This window comes from Simochromis diagramma, unplaced genomic scaffold (assembly GCF_900408965.1).
Source record: "Simochromis diagramma unplaced genomic scaffold, fSimDia1.1 OVJJ01000603.1, whole genome shotgun sequence".
Lineage (NCBI taxonomy): Eukaryota > Metazoa > Chordata > Actinopteri > Cichliformes > Cichlidae > Simochromis > Simochromis diagramma.
Genome location: NW_024387414.1, coordinates 17,195,787 through 17,218,961, shown reverse-complemented (window position 1 = coordinate 17,218,961; position 23,175 = coordinate 17,195,787). Strand labels below are relative to the sequence as shown.

At 42.0% G+C, this 23,175-nt stretch overlaps 1 protein-coding gene across 3 annotated transcripts; it reads right to left on the bottom strand.

Annotated features, from left to right (window-relative positions):
• Positions 1–732: 732 nt before the first annotated feature.
• On the bottom strand, positions 733–16,564 carry LOC120720959 (rho family-interacting cell polarization regulator 1-like). Of its 3 annotated transcripts, none has more exons than XM_040010877.1 (16): positions 16,398–16,564; positions 13,396–13,529; positions 13,188–13,266; positions 13,067–13,090; positions 12,932–12,985; positions 10,544–10,693; positions 10,238–10,301; positions 10,107–10,150; positions 9,900–10,025; positions 8,227–8,375; positions 7,970–8,078; positions 4,982–5,557; positions 4,658–4,905; positions 2,942–3,038; positions 2,179–2,269; positions 733–2,092 (listed from the first exon to the last, which is right to left on the bottom strand). In XM_040010877.1, exons 2-16 carry the CDS (start codon positions 13,485–13,487, stop codon positions 2,031–2,033), a joined length of 1,965 nt encoding a protein of 654 aa, XP_039866811.1. In that variant the 5' UTR covers positions 13,488–13,529; positions 16,398–16,564; the 3' UTR covers positions 733–2,030. The 3 variants fall into 3 exon arrangements, with proteins under 3 accessions (XP_039866811.1, XP_039866813.1, XP_039866812.1); XM_040010879.1 differs by having other exon boundaries at positions 2,942–3,035; XM_040010878.1 differs by lacking the exon at positions 16,398–16,564 and adding an exon at positions 13,650–14,034.
• Between the last annotated feature and the right edge of the window lie 6,611 nt (positions 16,565–23,175).

The window sequence follows — 23,175 nt, the reverse complement described above, 5'->3', positions numbered from 1 at the left end:
TCAACAATAATACTCTGTCAGTCTGCAGTGTTTAAATGACAGTCAGTGGGTATTAAAGGCTCAAAGTGTGCCAAGAGCACATCTCCCACACCTTTTATACCAACAGCAGTCTGAACTGTTGACTCGTCAGACCACACAAAGTTTTTCCAACCTTCTACTGTCCAGTTTTGGTGAGCCTGTGTGATCTTCTGCTTTAAGGGTCAGTGTGGTGTTCAAAAAGGAATTTTCACCCTTTGGATATTTTCTATATTTTGACCGACTCTCTGTAAACTCCAGAGATGGTTGTGTGGGAAAATCCCAGTAGACCAGCATGTTCAACATCACTTAAATCACCTTTTCTCTCCATTCTGATGCTCAGTTTAAACTTCATGTGTACCTGCCTAAATACATTTGAGTTGCTGCTATGTGACTGGCTGATTAGATACTTGTGTTAAGCAGCTGAACAGGTGTACTTATAAAGTAGCTGGTGAGTTTGTAGTAAGAAACAATTTTAAAAGTAAAAATGCAACAACAGGAAGTATAAATATCCATAAACAATCCCACTTTGGTCACTTTAAGCCTTTGGTGGGAGGCCGCTCATAACCATGACTGAGCGGTATCTAGTTAAGAGGTAACCAAGTCTCACCCTAACAGACATCTGTACATTTTCCTGTTATTTTGGGGACATAAAATACTTTCACATTCCTGATGACATGCGAGACTAAAGTTGATTCATTCAAACAGCAGCACGTGTTAATTTTAAAGAAACCTTTATAAAGTTTAAACATTTCTGAACATAAACATTTCGACATTTCAAGACATATACAATTCTTTATATGAAACAGTAAATATCTCTTATTGTGCACACTCTCAAAGTAATTCAGAAAATAAACACTGTTCTCTTTGCCTGATCTCTCCTGTCGTGGCATTTAAAACCTAAACGTCGCTTGAGGCACTTTCTGAATGACGAGGCTGTTAAAGAAACATGTAAAGCATGACGGACTATATCGCCCCCGTGAGGCGGCTTCTTTTTTTTCTTCTTTTTTTTTGACACAGTCACAGACCGGATGGCTTTCTCAGAGCGGAGCATAGCTTACACACCTAAACTGATCAGCTGAGCTTTGTAATGCAGACATGCTGGCAGTGTGTGTGTGTGTATGTATGTATGTATGTATGTGTGTGTGAGGCAGCTACACATGCAGGTTTAAATACAGTTTCGCACTTCTGCTATCCTTCAAGTGTTCATTTCTAATAACAGCTTAGGCGCTGGTACGATTTTGACCTTTAAATTCACTCCGAGTGTGTTTCTAAACATTAACTGTCTCTGAAAGCCTAAAATTCTCACTTTCAGGGTACATTGCTGCTTTGGAAATGACTTCATGTCTTCAGACAAACATCACATGCTCAAGAAGCCCTGTCCTCTCGCAATGAAAGAGCTCCGGGCTGTGCAGAGAGTTAACACTGAAAATCAATACCTCGGTAGTTCTTCCATATCCACAAATACTCTCTCTTTTTTCTTTTTTTTTTCTGAAGTCACTATAATGCATCTTGGTAGCTGATTGTATGCGTCTCTGTAGCTTGAAAAACATCAACTTGAAATTATAAAACCACCTGAAAATGATTAGATCACTTATAAAAAAAAAAAAAAAAAAAAAAAAAAAGGCCGCTTTTAAGCTGTTCCTGAAATGTTTTTTTTTTTTTCACATGACAGGAGCAGTTTATGAAAGTGTAAACTTAAGTGGGGTCCCACTTTAACCCAGAGCACATGATAAAGTCTGCGTTCAAAGTATGATTACTGTCAGAGGACGAAGAGGAGGAAGTGTGTGTGTGTGTATGTGTGTGTGTTTACAGTCACGACTGAGGTATAGAAACCTCGAGGTTTATCATTCCTGGTGAGAACAAGGCGAATATGTGCACAAACTCCACCGTGATTGGGAGGAGCCTGTTTGTCTGAGTAAGTGGAACATCCTCAAGGCCTCCAATCCTGCAGTGTAAGAGGGACACAGATGGCACCAGAGTGGGAGAAATGGTTTAAGTGTGGATCCGTGGTCTCACTCGAAGTCAGGTAGGTCCACCTGGCTGGGACTAGAACAACCCTCTTCCTGATCCTTTCCTGTGAGATTAAAAAGAGGGAAAATTAAACCTCTCACACCTGCAGTTTGAAGAACTACCACCTGTGTTTACTGACTGACTCCTCACCGTCATCCTCGCCTCCCTCGCTGTGCTCCTCTTCCTTACCCTCAGAAATTTCTATATGACCCAAATCCTGCACGTCACCCACGCTCGACTCCTGAAAAATAAAACACAATTCTTCATTGGTAAAGGCAGCACGGTGCAGCACCTTATAGTTTCAGTTTACCTACATCAGATGGTGACCATAAAACATGAATGTATATATGCATCATGCATTTAGAATATGCACCGACCCTCTTAGATTATGAACTGTGTGCACTAAAACACGTTAAGGATTGCTACACCCCCTGCACTCTGATACGCTTCTTTCGGCTCCTCTCTTTAGTGGTGTATTCTCCATGGACGCGTCAATATGATCACAAAAAGCAAACATGCAACACCCCATGTGAGATGATAAAATTTATGTCACTCAACTCAGATTCACAAACATAGAAAGTATGATTGAGGCTTTATGCTGAACACACGGTGTGAATAATTATGTCCCAAAATTCTACTCTTACTCTACAAGGTCAAATTCCTTTATTGTCACTGTGCAAACAAAATGCTGCACACTACCTAGAAACAGACTTGGTATGACAGATGACACACACACAGCTCCAGAGTTAAAGTGGGATGAACCACAGCAACTATAAAACACTGCATTTTTATAAGAAAACTGTGCAATAAATAGTAATGCTGCTGTTAACGAGCTACAATCACAGATGTAACGTCTCACATCGCCACACCTTAATCAATCGCAGAGCATTAAAGAACATTATAGTCTGTTTACCTGTGATTCAGAGAAACGATCTTCATCAGAGTTCCTAAATCCTTCTGGAGCTTCCATAAGGATCTCAAGACCATCAGCCTCCTCTTCCTCGTCACTGCTGAGTGAGACAAAACAAAATGCTGTGACACTGACATAAATGCACCTGTTCACTGACACAGAGTACCACGTTCAGCCTGGGTCTCTCGATTTAGAGTTACTTCTGTTCCTGAGACAGACCGTCACGGTTACGTTTTACCGGGCATAAAGAAGCTCACATAAACATATATGTACACACAGACTGTATAAAAAAAGATGCACAGGCATTGTGACATCAGCCATTTGGTTTCTTTTTGAAACTCTATTTTGGCCATCACCACCTTGGTGCTTTGAAACTGGACAAACAAGCTAAAAATATGAAATAATCCCAAATTTCAACACCACAAAATGCTGTCAGTTTAATAAATGTTCCTCTACAGTAGATTCTCCTAGGAAAACAGTCCGCTTTGATTATGTCAAGCCCAGAGTCCACTTTTGCCCAGGTCTGCAAATATCCACACAAGCAAGAAGAAAACTTGGATTTGATCAGCAGTTTTAAAGCTCCTCTATATCAGCCTGTCGCAGCAGCTTCACAACCACTAGTAAATCAAAAAAATAAGAAAAAAGGTAGAATAACTGCAGGATATCACAACAGCAGTGTGTAGCTGCTAACAAGCTGCTAACAAGAAGCTGCACAGCTCACTCTTGTAGGGAAATCTGATATCAGTGTGTTTGACACACAGCAGGAATATTTCTAGGATTTTTCTGAGTCTCCTGAGACTCTGAATACGGTGCATTTCTGTTTTGTTTAGTTGTTTAATGATAGTTTTTACTCTCAAATAGCTTAGTGATGTAATAAAATCTTTAAAAAGAATGGGATCGTCTTCCCAAAGCAGGGTAAGTCCTATTGTCACGGATTGTGAGTGCTGAAAGTTAACAGCAGTTTCTAATTTGATTGTTGTTTGCAATGTTGAGCAGCTCAAAAACTACTGAAGGAAAGAGAGAGCCATATAGATGGGGAGGGGAGAGTTGCCCCTCACCCGCTCTGGTAAGCCACGTCCATCTTTGACATACAGTATGTGTACACGCGTATACATTAGCGGCCACATTAAATTATTACGACCAACAGAGTCAGAATAAAACTTTCACATTTCTACCTTTTAGTTCAGAGTCACAGATATCAGGAACTTTAAACATCTACAGTATTGTTAACAAAGCTGTGATATTTCATAACACAGTAAGAAATATAATAAACAGCATTTGCACAGCAGATTATGGCTGGAAATATCCGTCTGCCAAATACCTGGAAACACTGTAGTAGTGTACTGAGGAGACCTGACTGTTGATGATTAAACTAGGATTACTGCCACGATGACCTCTGAGGATCAAAATCTAAACATGTTCAAGACAATGGAAGAAATGGAGACACAAGAACGATTCCTGATGTTAATCTTCAAAAATTTTCCCTCTCATTTTGCTTCTTTTTGGGTCTCTCATCTCCGGTTTCATCAGCTCCTAAATGCTCCATGTTTCTCTGAGTTTGGTTAATGATTAGTTTTTAAAGTTGCGTTTATACTTAACTGTAAAGCTCCACACCAGCTCCTACCTGCTGGTGTGGAGCTTTATAGTCTGTTATAAAGAAACCGAGGTTAACAGTTGTGGACACGGTCGACAAACATTTCTGTCCCCACACTGACTGACCTTCCTCCACAGTACAGGTTCTCTGCATTCTTTTCTTCCTCCTTTATTTCCTCCTCTTCCTTTTTGTTTTGGTCCTCTTTACATTTATTATCCCGCTCTTCCTTTTCTCCTCTCTCCTCTTCTTTCTCTCCTCTGTCTTCTTGTTCTTCTTCCTCTTCTTCATCGAGATCGGAGCAGTTGAGAAAGTCGAAGCTTTCAAGGGCAGTTTCGACTTCCTGGTTAAAACTCGCAGATGTGGGGAAAGGAGGCTGAGGAGAAACACACGGAGGAGTTAAATACGTCGCTGTTTATAGATGAATGTGTTAAATTTATTCCTGAACTCACCGCTGGAGCGTCCTCGCCACGTTTCATCTCCTGGACGGACTGGTGTGGTTGACTTTGGTCTACCTTGTGTTCCTCTGCTGCTGCTTCAGTGTCTGTCTGTGCTTCAGTCTGTTCAGCCCGGGCTAACGAGTCCACGGACGCATCATCGTTCACCTCCGCAGGCACAAACGCCGCAGGAGGCAGAGAGATGTCGGGGCAGGAGCAGCTCAGGTCTGCCGAGGTTTCAGAGAGCTCCTCTGATTGGACAGACACTCTGTCAGTTGCAGTACAATCCGGGCTGCTCTCACTGGCGAGGCCGTGGGAGAAGGAAGCCTGCAGATGGCCATTCGTCTGAGGAAAAACCTCCCCGGTTTCAGTCTCATCCTCCTCTTGGTTGGATGAGAGTGAGGGCGTTGATGCACTGGACTTGTGTGGCGTGAATGACAGCTGAGTGGTGAGAGTGGTTTGCAGCAAGTTGGACGCCGTCAGTCTCTGAGCGTGATGAGCCAGTGCTGGACTGGATGAGTCATCGGAGGATTCAGAGGAGTTGGACCAGACCGTCCCATTCTCCATTTCCCCCTGACGCTTCAGCAGAGACTAGAGATGAAAGGAAACGAGATCAGAACAAGAAACTAAATCACCTGTACTGTGATACGCAGCACAATGCTAACTGAACACCTATCATTAAATTATATCCTTAAAGCTTTAAATGGGGGAAGATTAAAGATGAAAGCATTCAACTAAAGTAATCTGACGGTTTCCAGGGTTTTCACAAAAACAGTTTCTCAAGTTGGACATGATCCCCTGAAAAGTTCAGTTTTATCTGGATAGGGCCAAACCACAACAACAGTGACCTCAAGGTGCTTTAGACTGGAAGAGAAAGACTCTATGATAATATAGAGAAAATACCAACAATCGGACAGTGAGCACTTGGCAACAGTGGGAAGGAAAAACTTCCTTTTAACAGGAAGAACCTTCAGGCAGAACCGGGCTCAGGGAGGGCCGGCCATGTAACATGAATGTTGGGTCTGAGGGGAGAAAGACAGGACAAAAGTAAAGCTGATGTCACAGTGATCTATGAAAAAAAGCTCTACTGATGAGTTTATCATATGAACTCACTTGTTTCTGGTCCTATTAGACGTAAGATTTTTATTTTGTAAATGTAGTTCTATTTAGAGTAAAACAGGTGATAAAGCAGAGATGCTTCTGTACGAGCATGCAGTGTCCTAGGTTTCTCACTCAGTTTTTTTGCTAATATTCCTACCAGTGTAACATGTACTCATCAGCCCCTTCATTAGTTACACCTGTTCAACTTTGCGTTAATGCAAATCTCTAATCATCCAATCACATGTTCAAACTGAGCATCAGAATGGGGAAGAGCTCGGATTTAAATGATTTCAAATATGGTGTGGTTTTGGTGCCAGATGGGCTTGGCACCAATTTTCCCCACATAAGCATCTCTGGGATTTACAAAGAACCGTCTGAAAAAGAGAAACTATCCAGTGAGCAGCAGCTCTCTGGCTGAAAATGCTTTGTTGATGCCAGACATCAGAGAAGAATGGCAGCACATCAAACCTTGGAGCAGATGGGCTACAGCAGAAGACCACACTTGGTGCTGCTCTTCTTAGCTATCAAAAGGAAACTGAGGAAACCCCAACATCGGACAACAGAAGACTGGAATAATGTTTCCTGGCCTGATCAGTCTCAATTCCTGCTGCCACATTCAGATGGCAGGGTCAGAATTTGAAGGAAGCATGAAAGCATGGACCCATCCTGTGTGTCAACGCTTCAGAGTGCTTCTGGCGGTGGAGGCTATGTTTTTTTCCACACACTTTGAGCCCCTTCACAACAACCATCCATACTTAAACACCACAGACTACCTCAGTATTGTTGCTGATCATGTCCATCCCTTCATGACCACCATCCTGTCTCTGCTGAAAGCTTTGATGTTATAAAAACAACTGCTTGTGTGTCACGAAACTTAAATTATCTCAAACTGCAACTTTTAAATATGACAATAACTTCACTGTACTCCAACGGCCTCCACAATCAGATCTCAATCCAAGAGAGCACCTTTGGGATGCTATCATGTTATTATGAACCAAACCTCTGAGGAACATTTCCAGCACCTTGTTGAATCTGTGCCATGAAGAATTAAAGAGGTAACGAAGGTAAAAGAGGGTCCAACCCAGCAATAGCAAGATTGTGTGTAGGCGATGTTGATGGACAATTTTGGGACCTTGGTAACTTGTGAAATGTCATTACTTTAAACACTGAACTTTCTTGATTAAATAAGAAAAACTCAAATCTCCACAACAAAACTTGGATCAGTTGGGATTAAAAATTAAACACAATCAGTTTCTGGGTTTTTTTGAGGGGGGGGGGGGTTAGGATCTGATTGGATATTAACAAACTAGTTAATAATTGTTCCGTCACTATAAACTAAATTAAAGCTACGACTACATCCCAACACACCGACTCTGCTGTGGTGAACTGAGGCGCTGCATGGCTGAGTTCACAACGGAAGGTCGCCGCCCTGTCCGCCGCCACCCCGTGGAAGGCCTTGACCAGCAAGCGGCTCTGCCAGTGCCTACACCGAGCCATGCTCTTCATCGAGGCGAGGAAGAGGAGGAACATATTGGAATTCTACTCAACCACTACTAAACAGCTACAAGGACCACAGCTCCGCTCCAACATACTGCTGCTGTCACACAACACGCTACGGCTATCGTTCACTCTGCTCGCCTCAGGCACATCACGACCACACCCACACAACCCTCTGCGAACATCCTCACACACATCAGCGCTACCGCTACAGAGGAAGCAGTCGGGGAGCAGCTGAAACAGAACAGGCCAGTGAAACCACAGTAATGACACCCATCAGTTTAGCATAAATGCAAGAAGCTGATTTATAGAAATTGGGACCGAGCGATGTTAGGAGAACAGGTGTGAAGGAGAAGTTGTTAGTGGAAAAAGCTGTTGGTGAATGTTTCTCATGTTGTCACTCACATAAAACACCTGCTCTCGCATAGAGGGTGTGTCTGGAGGGCTCTGATTGGACAGCAGGCGTTTAGAAACTGTGCTGGAGGAAGATGTCTGGTCATCCTTATCAAACGGACTGAAGAAAGAAGAAACGAGACAAAAGACGTGTGAATAATCATAAAAAAAAAAAGCTGCACATGTAAACTGAGGTGTGTGTGTGTGTGTGTGTGTGTGTGTGTGTGTGTGTGTGTGTGTGTGTGTGTGTGTGTAGCAGGTCTGAATACCTCCAGGTGACCTCCAGGTTCAGTTTTACTGTCCCGAGGTCATTGATATCCACGGCGAGTGTTTGAGGCAGCGGGCAGAACAGATCGAGCATTTCGCAGGACACGCTGCCCACCACCACGTGATTGGCCAGGCTCTTCAGCTCCGTCACCTTAGAAACAGAAGAATACAAACCCCATCGTGAGAGCAGAGACCATGTGGTCATCTAAAGCTTTGAGAGGTGGATACAAACACACATATATGAACGTGTGTAAGAGCAAGGGTAAAGGTTATCATTACTTTTATTATGACTACAGAATTATCTGTCTGGAAGTTGTTAATCTGTACATGGAAAAAACAAACAACAGAAGAAAACAAAGACAAAGTCTAAAACAATGAATGAATCACGTCTCTAACAGTAGGGAATATATTAGCGAGTTATTCTGGGCGTATGTGACAAACCGAACTGACCACCAACAAGTATTTTTTCTAGTGTAGTCAAAACATGATAAAGATCACGGTTCAGCTCCACTGCTACAGGAAGTATCTAACTACCTCATGAAATAACCCAGCACATCCGTCCTTATCCTCATCTTTATTTCAAACACTGTCTGCTACACGTCTCACTCTCTGCTTACTGAGCTGCTTTTTCTGCCATCGTTTGTCCGATATATCCACCATCCCTCCTCTGCACGTCTGAACCGTCTCAGCCTCGCCCCTCTAACTTTTGTCTCTAAGCTCTCTCTGATGTACTGATGTCCAATCCTGTACCTCCCGCTCCCGCCTGAACTCTCTTCTTCACCTCTCTTGTACACTTCCTGTTGTTTGGATGGGTGACTCCAGCTATTTACACCACTACATTCACACGCATATGTATTTTTTTTTTGTTCTTTGCTTCTACTGACTTTTATTCCTCTTCATCTCCTTTACTTTTATACCTCCACCTTTCCAGACGCTCTTCCTGCTCCTTACTCTCACTACTAATCCCACTGTTGTCTGCAAACATGTGTGACCTCACCTGTCAACCTGTCCACCACCACTGCAAACAAGGAGGTGCTCAAAGCTGATCTCTCATGTAATCCTACCTCCACCTTATACCCATCTGTCCCTCCTACCAAACACCTCACCACTGTGTCTCTGTCCTCATACGTGACCTTAACCACCCTCACATCCTTCTCATGTGGTACCACAGTTCTTCTCCTATGCCTTCTCTAGACATGTCTCCATCAATCACATCTGTATAAGGCCATACTGCTACTTATTTTCTTGCTTCGACTGACTTTCATGAATATTACTGAGTTATTTTACTTATTTATGACTTTACTTTATTATTTCGCCTTTCTACTTGTTGAGCTGCTTTTTTTTTTTAATTTGCTGATCTTTTTTTTGAGGCAGCTGGATGTAATAAACGTGGGGAGAGAATGGAGTGGAGTAAATTGTCAGGGCTGGAAACAAACTCAGGTGGGAGGATGCACCCTCTGTACACAGAGCATGTGATCAGTCGCTGTTATTGGAACTTTCTGACCTTTGGGGACCAATAACATCTGTCATTTGCTTAAAAACAAAAATTATAACACTTCCTACTAGCAAACTGTTTGTAGTGTTTTGCATATTAAAATGGCTGTAGGAGTTAGTAAAGGATGAACTAACACACTGCAGGTTTTCCATAAGATTTACATAAATGTGGTATCATTACCTTGATTGACAGCAGTTCTGTGATGAGAGGCAGGAAAATATACTCTTCGCTATCCCACATCTGCTTGTTGCTGACTTCTACGCGGCCTCGTAGTCTCCAGCGCTGGCGACCGTAACGCATCAGAACCTGCCGGGGCCAAAAATAGTGGGTGTGATAATGGTGACGCAGATACGCAAATAAAAATGTGCGCCTGTGTGTTTGTGCTACCTCATACTGGTCACCAGCGCACAGACGTGCAAATCCAGCCAGTCCTGAAACATCAGAAACTGAGAAGTGAGAATTGAGCTCATTTACAGTGCAGCAAATGGGAAGTCACATGGGCTAAGAAAGCGACTCACCCTTCATCTTCACATGAAATTCTCCCATATGACTTTCTAATTCGCTCTCAAGTGAGCACATGTGCTACAGAGAAAAAAAGCAGACACAGCTTTAAATATTGTACAGCTTCCTATTAAATTAAGAGCCGAAAAAATTAGCGACTTATTAGTCAATTTGGCAGATATTTCATGTTTTCTGCTTCTTAGATGTGTTTTTTCTTTGGTTTTGGATTAATCGGTAATTCACTAGTCATTCACTTCAGCCCAAAACACACAAACAATCATGTTATGATAGAAACATCTAACAGAACCACACCCATTACTTGCCTCTGTACATTCCCTGTAGCCCTTGTTGGCTTCACTCAGACTCTCTCGGGCCTCCTTGCTGCCACTGGCAGAGTTAAAGGCTGCCACCATCTTGCTAGCTCCATCACGCAGTCGCCGCTGTATACAATAAGCATCGTACAGTTCTTCAACCTGGAAATGCAAACATTACAAACATTTAGTGCCTTTGCGGTTTAATCAAACAAAATAGCATTAATTTATATTTCATAAATGTTGCAGGTTATATAATGAGTGACAAAGCAACATTAGCGTCCTTTGGGAGTTGTCTGCTGAATTTAAATCCGATATTCAGCATCCCCTTTGCTCTGTTTTGGTCTCCACCACCTCCTGAGAAAATAGCTTCCTCTTTAACTTCTACATGTTCCACCAGCAAATCTTAATCTCTGCTTTTTCGTGTGGCCATCAGGCAGTGCAAACCAGGGATGTCAAAAGATCCAAAACACCTCTCACTACCAAAACTCTGAAAATGTGATGGTACTTTTTCTTTTTTAGTACAGAGTGTTGCAAGGCGGCCATTGTTGGAGAACTAATGGAGGCAAACTACGTCTACAAGTTTTCTAGTCTATCTTCAGGGTCGATATTTTCGACTAATATTAGCCATCTACCAATCTGTCAGTAGCAACACTGATAACGTCCGATAAATGAAAATTAAAAAATACTGGTGGTGACTAATGCAACCACTCAGCATCCTATTAGATGCTCCTATGGCATAAATTTGAAAATCCTAGGTGATTTTCAGAAAAGTTGAGGTTGGAGTCACTAGAATTCACAAGTATTCAAACTTGCCCAACAGTTTTTGTAGATGCACCTGTGGCGTGAATTTCAAAATCCTACATCGCTTCATTCTTAAGTTATTACATTCACAAACTTTAGTGTCCATGCTGCATTGCAGCTCGCACAGCAGGCTGACATCAATACCACATCAGCCTGCAGCTTCTCTGTCAGCAGCACATTTGGAACGCCACAAACACAACAGTCAGCTGATCCAATAAATGAACAAATAAATGGCAAATTCTAGGGGAAAAAGTTTTATGTTTCGTGTGCAAGAAACACACATGACACATATCGGTATCCGTCTTTGTGTTAAAACTCTCGTGTTGGTTAGGCTCAAACAGACTTGTTGATAAGAAAGGCATTATGAGTCAGATAAGGAAGTACTTTATGATGTTATTCTGGCATACATATTTAGCATTTTGTTTGGTAAAGTGTGCACTGCTATATTAGTTAAGCATGTATTTTATACTTTGACCTAAAGTTACCGGGGAAAACCCTACCCAGGCCATTTCTGTGCTAACATTTGACTTGTGCTGTGTCATCACTATTACACTATAATGCTGCAGCTTGTTTTAGTAGAGTTGCACTTTAAATTAGGAAGTGCATCATCAATGACAGAACCTTACTGGAAATGTGGGAATTCATTTACTAACACTTATAAATGCTGCTGCCTGTACCAGGCATTGATAAAACATTATTCAGTAATGTTTTCTTCTGTATCAGAAATATCACAGATTTTCTTGAAATATATAATATTTCTTTAAATGTTATTTTTGTTATTAATGTATTTTATGTTTTAGGCCCTAAACAGTGGAATGAGCAGGTCATGCTAGGCTGTACCCACCTTGCACATTTTTAAAGTAAAGCTTAAAACTCATTTTTATTCTGTGGCTTTCAACGAGGGGTGGGAGCTTAAGTATTTAGGCTGTTGTATTGTCTCTTGTATTTTTGTGAGTTTTTTGGATATAAAGGGTGTATCAAAAGGAATCATCCTATTTCAAAAGGCTTAAATAAAACCTGCAGTAAAATTTAGAATACACGGATGAATGCAACGTTTTAGATACAAAACTCAAAGTTTGGATTTTAGGCTTTATAACCCATCCCTAGCGAACATTATACAAATGCTTAAGCTAATGTAACTAACTTTATACCTCAAGGTAATGTTAGCAGGTTACTGAGCAACCATCCTAACATTTCAGCCTGTGTCGTGTCTCCAAAATATAATGTTAACAATTCAAATAAACAGAGTGCCGTCACCATGTCAGAGATTTAAAAATGATTTTTTAATAAAGGAGTAATCATTTGGTTTTTGTTTCTGGAATCATGTAATTCTACTGGTACTGGGTATCTGGTATCCTGGCATCTCTACAAACTGGCTTTATCAGGGACTTGTTGCTATAAATAGCTGCCTCCCAAGCAGTGAGTGAACAAAGACACTGGTCCACAGCAGCCATTAAAAATAATGTATTGTTTTGATGTGATGTGCTGAAAGATGCTAAAATGCCCTACTGAATTATACAGAGCAGCACCTTTTCAATGGCCTGTTGTCCTTTCCCTCACTGCCATTCATTACGGGTTGAATGTGTAAATACACACCTTGCTGAGGTGGAACTCCAAGCGACGCATGAACCTCTCAATGGCTTTCACGTGCTGCAGAGGAGAATATGATTATTACACTTTCCAAACTAGTAAAGAAAATTATTTATTTCAGTTTCATTGCCTGAATCTCACCTTATCCAACTCATACAAAGACCCCTGCAGAGAAAAAAAACACACCGATCAAAAACACAAATCAAAGCAGCGGATGATGATACCGATCACACCCAGTACTGGTCCGACTGGTTTGACTCACCAAGCGACCATTCCTCTTGTTTTCTCTGATCTGCTGACCCAGGCTGTCCAGCTCCAGCTGGTGGACCTGCAGGTACGACCTGATGGCGAAAAAGAAATCATCTTTGCTTTCTTTATGCTAAAGAGAGAGGCCCAGCTGTTTCCTGCGTGTTCAGAGATATTCCACCTGGCAGCCATCCCTAAACTGAGCCTGAAATGTGTTTACTCACTGTAGGCCTCTGCGTAAGGCAGCGTACACTTCATCCAGCCGCTCGGGCTGGGGGGTTTTAGTGGGTGGCAGTTTGGTGGAGCCTGTGAACATCCTGCTTCCTTACAAGGCACGCTTCTCTTGGATCAAACGGTGCTGAAGGAGGGGGAGGAAGAAAGAGAGCGATAGATGGGATGATTTCTGATGAGGCCACCAGGATCATTCAGTTTAAGCACATTCAAAACAGGCAAGTAGGGCAGAAAGGGTGCTGCCCACCTGCTGATTAAAGAGATATCAACAGTGCTGAAACATGCTTGGAGAGTTGTGTGCAGCACTGTGGCTTTAACAGACTGAAGAACATGTCCTGCAGTTACACAAAAAGCAGATATTAGAAACAAAATGTCCCTCTTAGCTTCGCTCCTCACTGTATCTGACTGCAGCTCCTTTAAGACGATCAGTGATTCAGCTAAGAGCACAGAGAAAACAGAAAGGAGAAAAAAAAAAAGAGGATGCAATCCCCTCTTTCACTTCCTCAGTGTGTCCATACTGCTTTGTCTGCAAGACGGCGAGCTTCGCGTTAGCAACAACCACAGTGGCCATGGCTGACAACAGCAGCGAGTGCAGTCTGCCTGTGCTTCTCTTCCCTTTCCTTCCCTGCCACTCCACCCACCCTCCACTCCACATCCAACACCACAGTACATACAGGAAGTCTCACGGCTGACTCTACACAGGAAATTCTACACAGACGTTTGGCCCGAGAATCGAAAACCATCTCTTTTCACCCCTTCACCGCGCCGAGCTAAGTTAGTAAAGGTGCAGATTAGAGCGATGCTGCTGCCGTCAGGGAAAACTTTAGGAAGAGAGGGTCGTGCCCGAGCTAAACTAGTCACAAAAGAGATTGTAGACTTAAAACCAAAGTAAATCCGCCAAGCAGGGGCCAAACCCATATTAACACATGGGTTCTGTGAATGAGTCAGCACAGGACACAGTGAATTGTGGCACCAGTTTCTCACAGATTACACAATCAAAACCTAATCACAATCAATACCAGTGATATGATATGAGCGTATACACCCTGAATTTATTCCTCCTCTCACACAGGGACTAGGGGGGGTCCACTTAAACCCACTAATCTTAGTTGCTGCACACGAGGGGGGGATTAGCTGGAGCTGATCGTGCTTAGAACATGGCAAAGAAAAGGTGTAACGCCCTATAAGAGTTTTTCACGGATAAAACATCCCCACCACCAATCACCTTTAGCCAAACATGTGCAGGACTTGGCTATGAAAGTGCAAAGTCATCATGGTAACACACACACACAGAGGAGACAGAGGGAAACCCACATCTTGCACGCTCACATAAATATGTCATACACCAGCGGGCTTTGGTTATATTGATAATTACGAGACCCAGTCGCTCAGTGTCCTCTCCATCAGATGTGATTTTATCCCTTCCCCTACATACATTAGAGATGATTAGCTGGATTAATCCTCTCCACGCAGCAGGGGGGGAACAAAGAGGATACTGTTCCCAAACACCTCACAAGACCAGGGCTTTGTTTAAAAAAAACAACCAAAAAATAAAATAAAATAAATAACTTTAATGCACTGAATGCTCAAACACATATAGCTAGCTTAATACGACAGATAAAAATCTGCATTTTTATCTTCACTACAAACTTTTTGTATGGTCAGAATGTGTCACATTTCTTAATAACAATAATGATAATAACTTAAATAAATAGAAAAAGTATATAAATAAAGAACAAGAATGGGGGTTGAAGGCTTCTTGGTAGTCAGGGAGATAAGATAGCTAGCTAGATAATTTAATGAGGAAACGGAACTGTTGTGTTACAGCAACATGATAAACATGACAAATAAACAACAAAGTTAAAGTGCTACAGGTGCCTAATTTGGGCCTTATACTAAGAAATTTAATACACAACAGACAAAACGAAAGTCAAAATAAGTTAGTTAGTTAACTAACACTAAAAATAAGGCTGACATTGTGTAAGAGGTAGTGCAAATTGCCTTAATAAATAATAACATGTACCCTATAGATCTAAGTAAAACAACTGCATGAGGTATATCACAATGGAAGCTCATCAAAAATCCTTTAGCTCTTCTCCAAAACACAGGGTTGAGGTTGGAGCTGTCACATATGGTGATTCGACCATAACTAAACTAAACATAACGATAGTATTTTGATTAATGTCTTTATTACTAAAGCTATAATGCTCCATAATTGAAAATAAAGCGGGTTATGGAGAGGTACCGGGTAAAGGTAAAGGTGGTGTCTTAACTGGTTTAAACTGAACAAAACTGCTCCGAAGTGTGTATTTTACCACAAAACTGCACATAAGGAGGAAAGCACCTACTGATGAATTATAACGGCTTCAATTAATCGACCAATTGTGAGGCATTTAAGAAGCAGACGAGCAAAAACAGCCATGTCGCTCCCACTGTGCAGACAGAGCGCTCATCGGTAGTTTCTGTGGTTTCTGAGGAGGAAGAAGAGGAAGAAGAGGAAGAGGAGGATGGTGCTACAATGAAACGCCACCACCTCTATTACAGATTACTGGATTAGCCTCACCCGGCGGAAAGCAGGCCACTGAGTCGGATAACACGCCTCAGCCAGCCCTGCTCTTTACTTCCACCATCAGCCCGGGGATGGAGTCCCACCCGCAAAACTTGTAAGCCGCCCGTCGTGCCACATTTCGTATTCCGCACACACACATATCCCACCGGGGCCCCCACGGAGCTCATCACAGGCCACAAAAACTCCACCAGGACGCCTTCTTCTCTCTCCCTCTAACCCCCTCTATTCCTTAAAGTATCATCCCGCTAAACCACAACACCGAAAGCGGCTGGGAAAAAAACAGGGACAAAGTGGAGCCTGCTAGCGGATTTCATTTCGACAACATCACTGCAAGGCAACTTCACGGCGGACGGACTCATGTCCATGTAGAGAAAATGACCAGGCTTCTGCTTGTGACCTTGGGGATAAAAACAGAAGCCCCCCTACCTCTCTTTTAAAGTCCGACCACCCGGAGGACACGACCCCGGTCCCATTTCCAGCACAGTGCCGCTCGCAGTTTGCAGAGGTTTACAGTTATTCGGGGCGCTGTCCTTCTCCTTGATTTCGCAGTTTTTTGTGTTCACAGTAAAATCAACGGCAAGCACCGCATACCACTTCCGGCTCGCATTTTTCAGAGTTAAAGCTTGCTTTGGTCCAGGAGACAGACTGGCAATGCCAAACAAATGCTTGTTACCCAAGTCAAATAAAGCCAGTTTTATTCAGTTTTATATTTTTGGCGGGAGGAAACCTCTAATTAATCTAAAACAACACGACAATTACGTATTTTATTTAATTTATTTTGCAGTAACTGCATTGAAGCAAATAGCAGAGGGGTGGAAAATACTAAGAACTATAGTGCTTTACAAATTTATTTATTTGTAAATAACTTATTTATTACTTTATTATTAAGATGCTAAATTAGAGTCATTTACTTGCATTCCTGAACAGACAAAATAGTTTTACTGGTTGGATGTTGTGTTTGATTCAGTCTCAGAGATTGTCCAGTGTGCCCGCTCAAATGTGGGTATAAAAATGTGGGCTGCGTTTGTTATTTATATAATAAATAACAATACAAATATTTAGTTTTAAACGAGTTTCTGACAGATTTCTAACATATTGGTGTTTTCCTATCAAATATCACTGACTTAAAATTGAATATCATACTGTCTTTAAAGAATTTAAACATTGTACTGAGCCTGGGGGGAGGAGCTGATGATCAGTGAGGAGCAGTGTGGCTTCATGTTTAGAAAGAGCACTACAGAGGTTATGCTTGCTTTAAGAGTGTTGATGACTTTAAATATCTATGATCAACCATCGTTAAGAACGGACAGTGCACAAGAGAGGAAATGAAAAGAGTGCAAGCAGGGTGGAGTGGGTGGAAAAGAGTGTCAGGGGTAATTTGTGACATTGTAAAAAGGGAGGTTTACAAGATGGTAGTGAGACCTACTATGATATATGGTTTGAAGATGGTGGCACTGACAAAAAGACAGGAGCCTGAGCTAAAGAATTCACTGGGAGTGACAAGGATGGATAAGATTAGAAAGGTTAGGCTTAGATGGTTTGAACATGTTCAGAGTAGGGAAAGTGGATATACTGGATAAAGGATCCTGAATATCGAGCCGCAGGCAGGAGGAAAATAGGAAGACCACAGAGAAGATTGGTGGATGTAATGAAGGGGGACATGTGAGGACATTATCTGGTGGCCCCTAAAGAGAAAAGCTGAAAAAAGAAGACTGAAAGAGTCAGTTTGTTCTAATGGCCCATTGTACAACAGACATCAATTTGTCCTTAAACCTTCATTCTGTCTGTAGCCACACCTCCACTTTTTCAATCTGTGAATACTTGTTTATTTCCACCTTCCTTAAATATGCCTCGTCTCCATATTTAACTTATCAAATTATGGCAACTTGCCATTTCAAAAGGTAAACAGACATTAATCTGTTTTTAGACAGGACAATACAACAATTTCCTGATTTGACTTCTCATAACATCCTCAAAATGAACAAGCAGAAATCTGTTGCATACAGTATATATCAAAGTCTTTCTCAACTGACTTTTTTCCTCCTTATAATAAAACTTGTGCCAAAGTTTTTGTTTTGTCTGTGAAGGTTCTCAGTCATCCAGGTCATCATAGTCAAAGGAGCTTGCAAAGAAAAGCGTCTGGACTTCTTTAAGTTGCCTGAAGACGTTTCACCTCTCATCCGAGAAGCTTCTTCAGTTCTAAGGTCAAATGGTGGAGAGTCCCAGATATAGACCTAGTGGGAGTTTCCCCCCACAGAGGGACAAAAGGACCCCCTGATGATCCTCTAATCGCCTGAGCCAAGGTGTGAAACTGGGTGTGGGTCCCAATCAGCCAGAGTTTCGGGTGAGTTCATTGTGAAACCTGGCCCCACCTTATCATGCGAATTCCTGAGGTCAGATGGCCCAGGATGTGAGTGGGCGTTAAGGCGTCTGGGGAGGGAACTCAAAACTGGATTATAGATGGCAGAGAGTTGGTGTCGTAAACCACCGCCTCTGTTCAAAGATGGTCACTCACAGTGGACATAGATGGCTTCTTTCACTCCTCTTTCAAACCATCTGTCCTCTCTGTTCAAAATGTGAACATTGGCATCCTCGAAAGAGTGTCCTTTATCCTTAAGATGCAGATGGACTGCTGAGTCTTGTCCTGTGGAGGTGGCTCTTCGATGTTGTGCCATGCGCTTGTGAAATATTTTTGTCCCTCTGTGGGGGGATACTCCCACTAGGTTTATATCTGGGACTCTCCACCATTTGACCTTAGAACTGAAGAAGCTTCTCGGATGAGAGGTGAAACATCTTCAAGTAACTTAAAGAAGTCCAGACGCTTTTCTTTGAAAGTTTTTGTTTTGTTTTCTTTTAATAATTTGCTTATCAAAATGACCAGCTATAGCAGGAAGATGCCTCCATTTCTGTTATATCAGATATTTATATTTATAGACCAGTCTCCACAAACACGTATTTTGAGCACTTTGTCGCATTTTAAGACTCACACAACCAAACAAAACAATGTCGCTTACTGGGCACATGAAAACGCAGAAATAGTTAAAATCCTGCGTTTATTCTGCTTTTATTTTGAAATGTTCCCCAGACCGGGGATCGCGGTTCTGTTAGTTGCTGTGGCAACAAGGATGTCCCTCTGTCTGTCACTGTTTTCTCCGTTGCTGCTTGTGCTGCGCTGGCGACGCCACCGTGAACCCATCGGAAAAAAAACAGATATGACGTTTTGGAAGGAGAGCACTGAGGGAAGTACCGACTTCTCCTTCGGCCGTGGCCGTAAGCCGGGGGTGGCGGCTCGGTGAAGCCTCTCATTGGGCCGTTAATTCTATCAGGTGCAGGAACTCCGAGAACCGTTTGTCTAAGTTTGACCGAGGCGAGGAGGAGTGGGAGGAGGATGAGGAGGAGGTGGGGGAAAGCATGTGGCACTTTTTCCTCCAGACTTCCACAACAAAACGTTGCAGCTGGCACAACCGGGAGAGCCGCCGCGAAGATCCCCGTACGTTAAATAACGCCGCAACTAAACAGCAACACAACTGTAGTTCATTATAAACGCAAGAAAAGACAAGCAGACACATCTGATTGTACATTTTAGAGCTAGTTTAAATTAGTTAAGTTTAGTTAAGTCCTCCCATCACAGAAAACACGAGGTTATTAAAAGCTAAAAAAAAAAGTGTCCTTTTAGCCTTAGCAGCAGGACGCGGATGGTTAGCATGGTTGGGTAAGATGTTTACAGATGTGCTGCATTCACGGCTCATGTTTTAACATGCCTGTGATAAAATGTAGGAACAGCTTCTCCTTCAGCAACACCAAATGCTCTTAAAACGGTTCCCCCTTAATATTGTATATATATATATATATATATATATATATATATATATATATATATATATATATATATAAGTTAATATTTTATGTATATAATATCACACACGGTCCAAAATGCCCTCCTCCCCATAAAAAAAGACGGCAATATGTTTTGTTTTGTTTTTTTAAAAAAAGGAAAGTCATCCCATGTTATTCCATCTAATTATTCCCACCTGATCATCCCCGAGCTACATGAAAGAAAGTCCAAAGAAAGATGCACTTCCTACTGGGAACTATGCAAAATTTCAGGTTCCTACTGTCTATAGTTTTATCAAACAAAAAAACAATTTTTAAAAAAATGAAGGAATGAATGTGACTGAGTACATGTCAGCTCTGGTTAACACAGAATGATGGATGCCTGCAAATATTTGGATGTCTTATCTCTGACAGCCCAGTTGGAGGCCCGTAGAAACCACAGTTTTGCATGCAGGGGCCTGATATTTTAGTTACAGCTCGTCAGAGCGCATTTTCATACAACTGCCGTACAGTATTCCCCAGGTATGCCACTATGTACCAAATATTTTAACTTTCTTGTTATGTTCTCTTGAATTTTCCCTATATGAATTTTTAAAATGCTCATACAGGGCAGGCAAAGATTGTTTCAGAGGCAGAGCAGCATGCTTTAATTCAGTTACGGTTACCTCAAAGCCCAGCAGGAAGTTTTTTTCTGGTCAAGAAGAGAGGCTGTGTGCCATTACAAAACACACTGTATGTGTTGTAAATGATGACAAACATACTGTAGACATTTTTTTTAAGTCATACTGGGAAAATGAGGAACAACACCAGATTTTTTTGGTAAATGACTGAGCTCAAGTGTTTGTCTGGGTAGTTTAATTAAAATAAATAAATAAATAATAATCATGCTAGAAGCATTTCTTAAAACACCCCCTGCCTTCATCCCTTCAAATATTTTATTTTGAGAAAACTGATGACAGTAAGGACCTGCAATTTTGTATAATTCTTATTAAGAAATGCACTTTTTTATTTTATTATTGGTTTGTTTTGTTTTTTTGTTTGTTTGTTTTTTACCTGCAGTTCTTTTTGTTCCTTTCTTCAGGCAAATCTGAAATGGTCAGGTGGGAAATCTTATGAATTGAGATGGAATAACCCAATAAAACAGGAGGACCTTCGGTGTTGCACACACTATGAAAGCTTGTTTTTGCCAACCAAAAAAAAAAAAAAATGCCATTCACAACTCAAAATTTGCAATTTTTATCCCAAATTTTCAACTTACTAACTCAAAGTTCTGAGAAGTTAATTCTCAGAACTTTTTTGTGGTTGGTTGTTTTTGTCTGTGGCAGAAACAAGCTTCCATAACAAACCACTGGTGCTCAAAGAGGGGAAGAAAAACAGGAAAATGCTAAATGGAAAAATTACAACCAAAAACAGGCATTAAAAAACGAAATTTTAAAAATCCAGGTCCAGGAAGTCACAGGCAGTTTGGAATAAATAATAAAGGCTTTTATATTATTTTAGTAGCCAAAACCCCCTCAGCTTCCACCTTCTGGCTGTTGAGACACAAGGAGGCCCTGTGATTATGTTTTTCAACGTTTTTTTGTAAGCAAGGATGGAAATGAAGAACCCCTAGTGAGAGATTTAAGGGAGAGGGTGTCTATAACTTATAAAAGAAAGTCAAAGATTGGCAGCAAACCACCTTTTTAAACATCAGACAACAGCCAGAAAGAGACTCAGGTGCAGTGTATGGCCAGTGACACTTGCACCTGAAGGCCAGAGTGTGCCAGCACTATAACTAACAGCATGAGTATGATTAGGCACATAAGGATGTCGCTTGGTTTTTAATTTCTGACATGAAAACAGTCATATGTAAGTTAATCAGCAAGTTAGTGTTCTTCGTTGATAATTTAACAAGACAGCTCATCTGCTGATTGGCTGATTACTGCTGTGTGTTAACTCAGGTATTAGCTAGAGTTAAAAACAAAGTGTCTCTCATTTGGTGTGACATTTATAGTTTGTGATACGCTTTTCATATGAGAGTGAGTGAAAAGTGTGACACTACACTATTTCAGACATGTAAGCTGATCCATCCACCCTCTGGACAGATCCCGGTCGATTGCAGGGCCTGCAGCCAGTTTAGAATCACTACTCAACCTAACGTGCATGTTTTTGCGCTGTTTTGCACAGCAAGACTCCAGCAGGCCACTGGATTTGAACCTAGGACCTTCTTGCTGTGAGGTGACTGAGGTGACCACCTTAACTTTAAAACAGATTGGCTTAAATTGTCATCAAGCACTCTTTTGATGAGGTGTATAGCTTTAGCATCCCCACGCTTCATGGCTGAGGTTTTTATCCTGGAAAACTGTCTTTGGTCTGGATCAGGCATCAAGCGTTTGCCTACAGATTTAACAAACTAGTTTAGCTCTAAAGTTCTTTTTGGAGATTTGTTTCATGGCACGACTCCCATGGAAGCCCAATCTGTGCCAGACTTTGACGCCAACAACTGCTTGCAGATCCCTTGGTGAAGTGTGGGGGCTGAGGTTTCTGGCACAACTTCACCTTCTTCTAAAATGTTCAGAGAGGAGCGGTTAAAACTTCCGTCTCGCTTTTAGACTAAGGAACAACTTTATTGTTTGACGTACGCATTTTGGCTGATGGCCTTATATTTATATACCTCCATATGTACCCACCTGTTTGAAAATTGCTAGGGTGGCCAGTCCTGAACCAGTTTAAACTGTCTTCTCCACAGCAGGGAGATGTATTTCAAACAGTTTCATTTCTCAGACTCATAAACACCCCTCCATGAATGGCTACCTTACCATGATGGAGGAGTTTGTGTGTGGCTTTTGTCCCCTGGTAGGGCATCCCAAGGCAAATTTGTCCTTGTTGAGGGGACAGATGAAGAGCAATTCACAAGACCCAAACGAAGGGGAAGAAATCAAGGTTTAGTTTACCCTCCCTTGAACAGGATTCTCATGGCCTCACCCTGGAGCCAGGCCTGGAGAGGCAGGATGGCTGGGCCTTATTCCATGGGGTTCGAACAGGAAACATGGGCCTGTTGCAGGTGCAATGTATGTCGGGTGGTGGTCAAGGGCAGAGGCCCTGATGGTCCAATGCCCAGCTATCGAGGCTAACTGTTGGGACATGGAACCCTGGGCAGAGATTATGCCTCTCTGCTGGCCTGGGAATGCCTTAGTATTCACCGGATAAGCTGGAGGAGTGGCTGGGGAGACAAAAGGTCCTGGCTTCTTTGCTTAGGCTGCTGCTCCTGCAACCTGGCCCCAAATAAGGGGAAGAAAATAGATGGATGGAGACTCAGACATCCACAGCCCTTTCTGAAGGCCTTAGTGAGCTAACGCTTCGATAGTAAAAAGAAAAGCAGACACTAAAC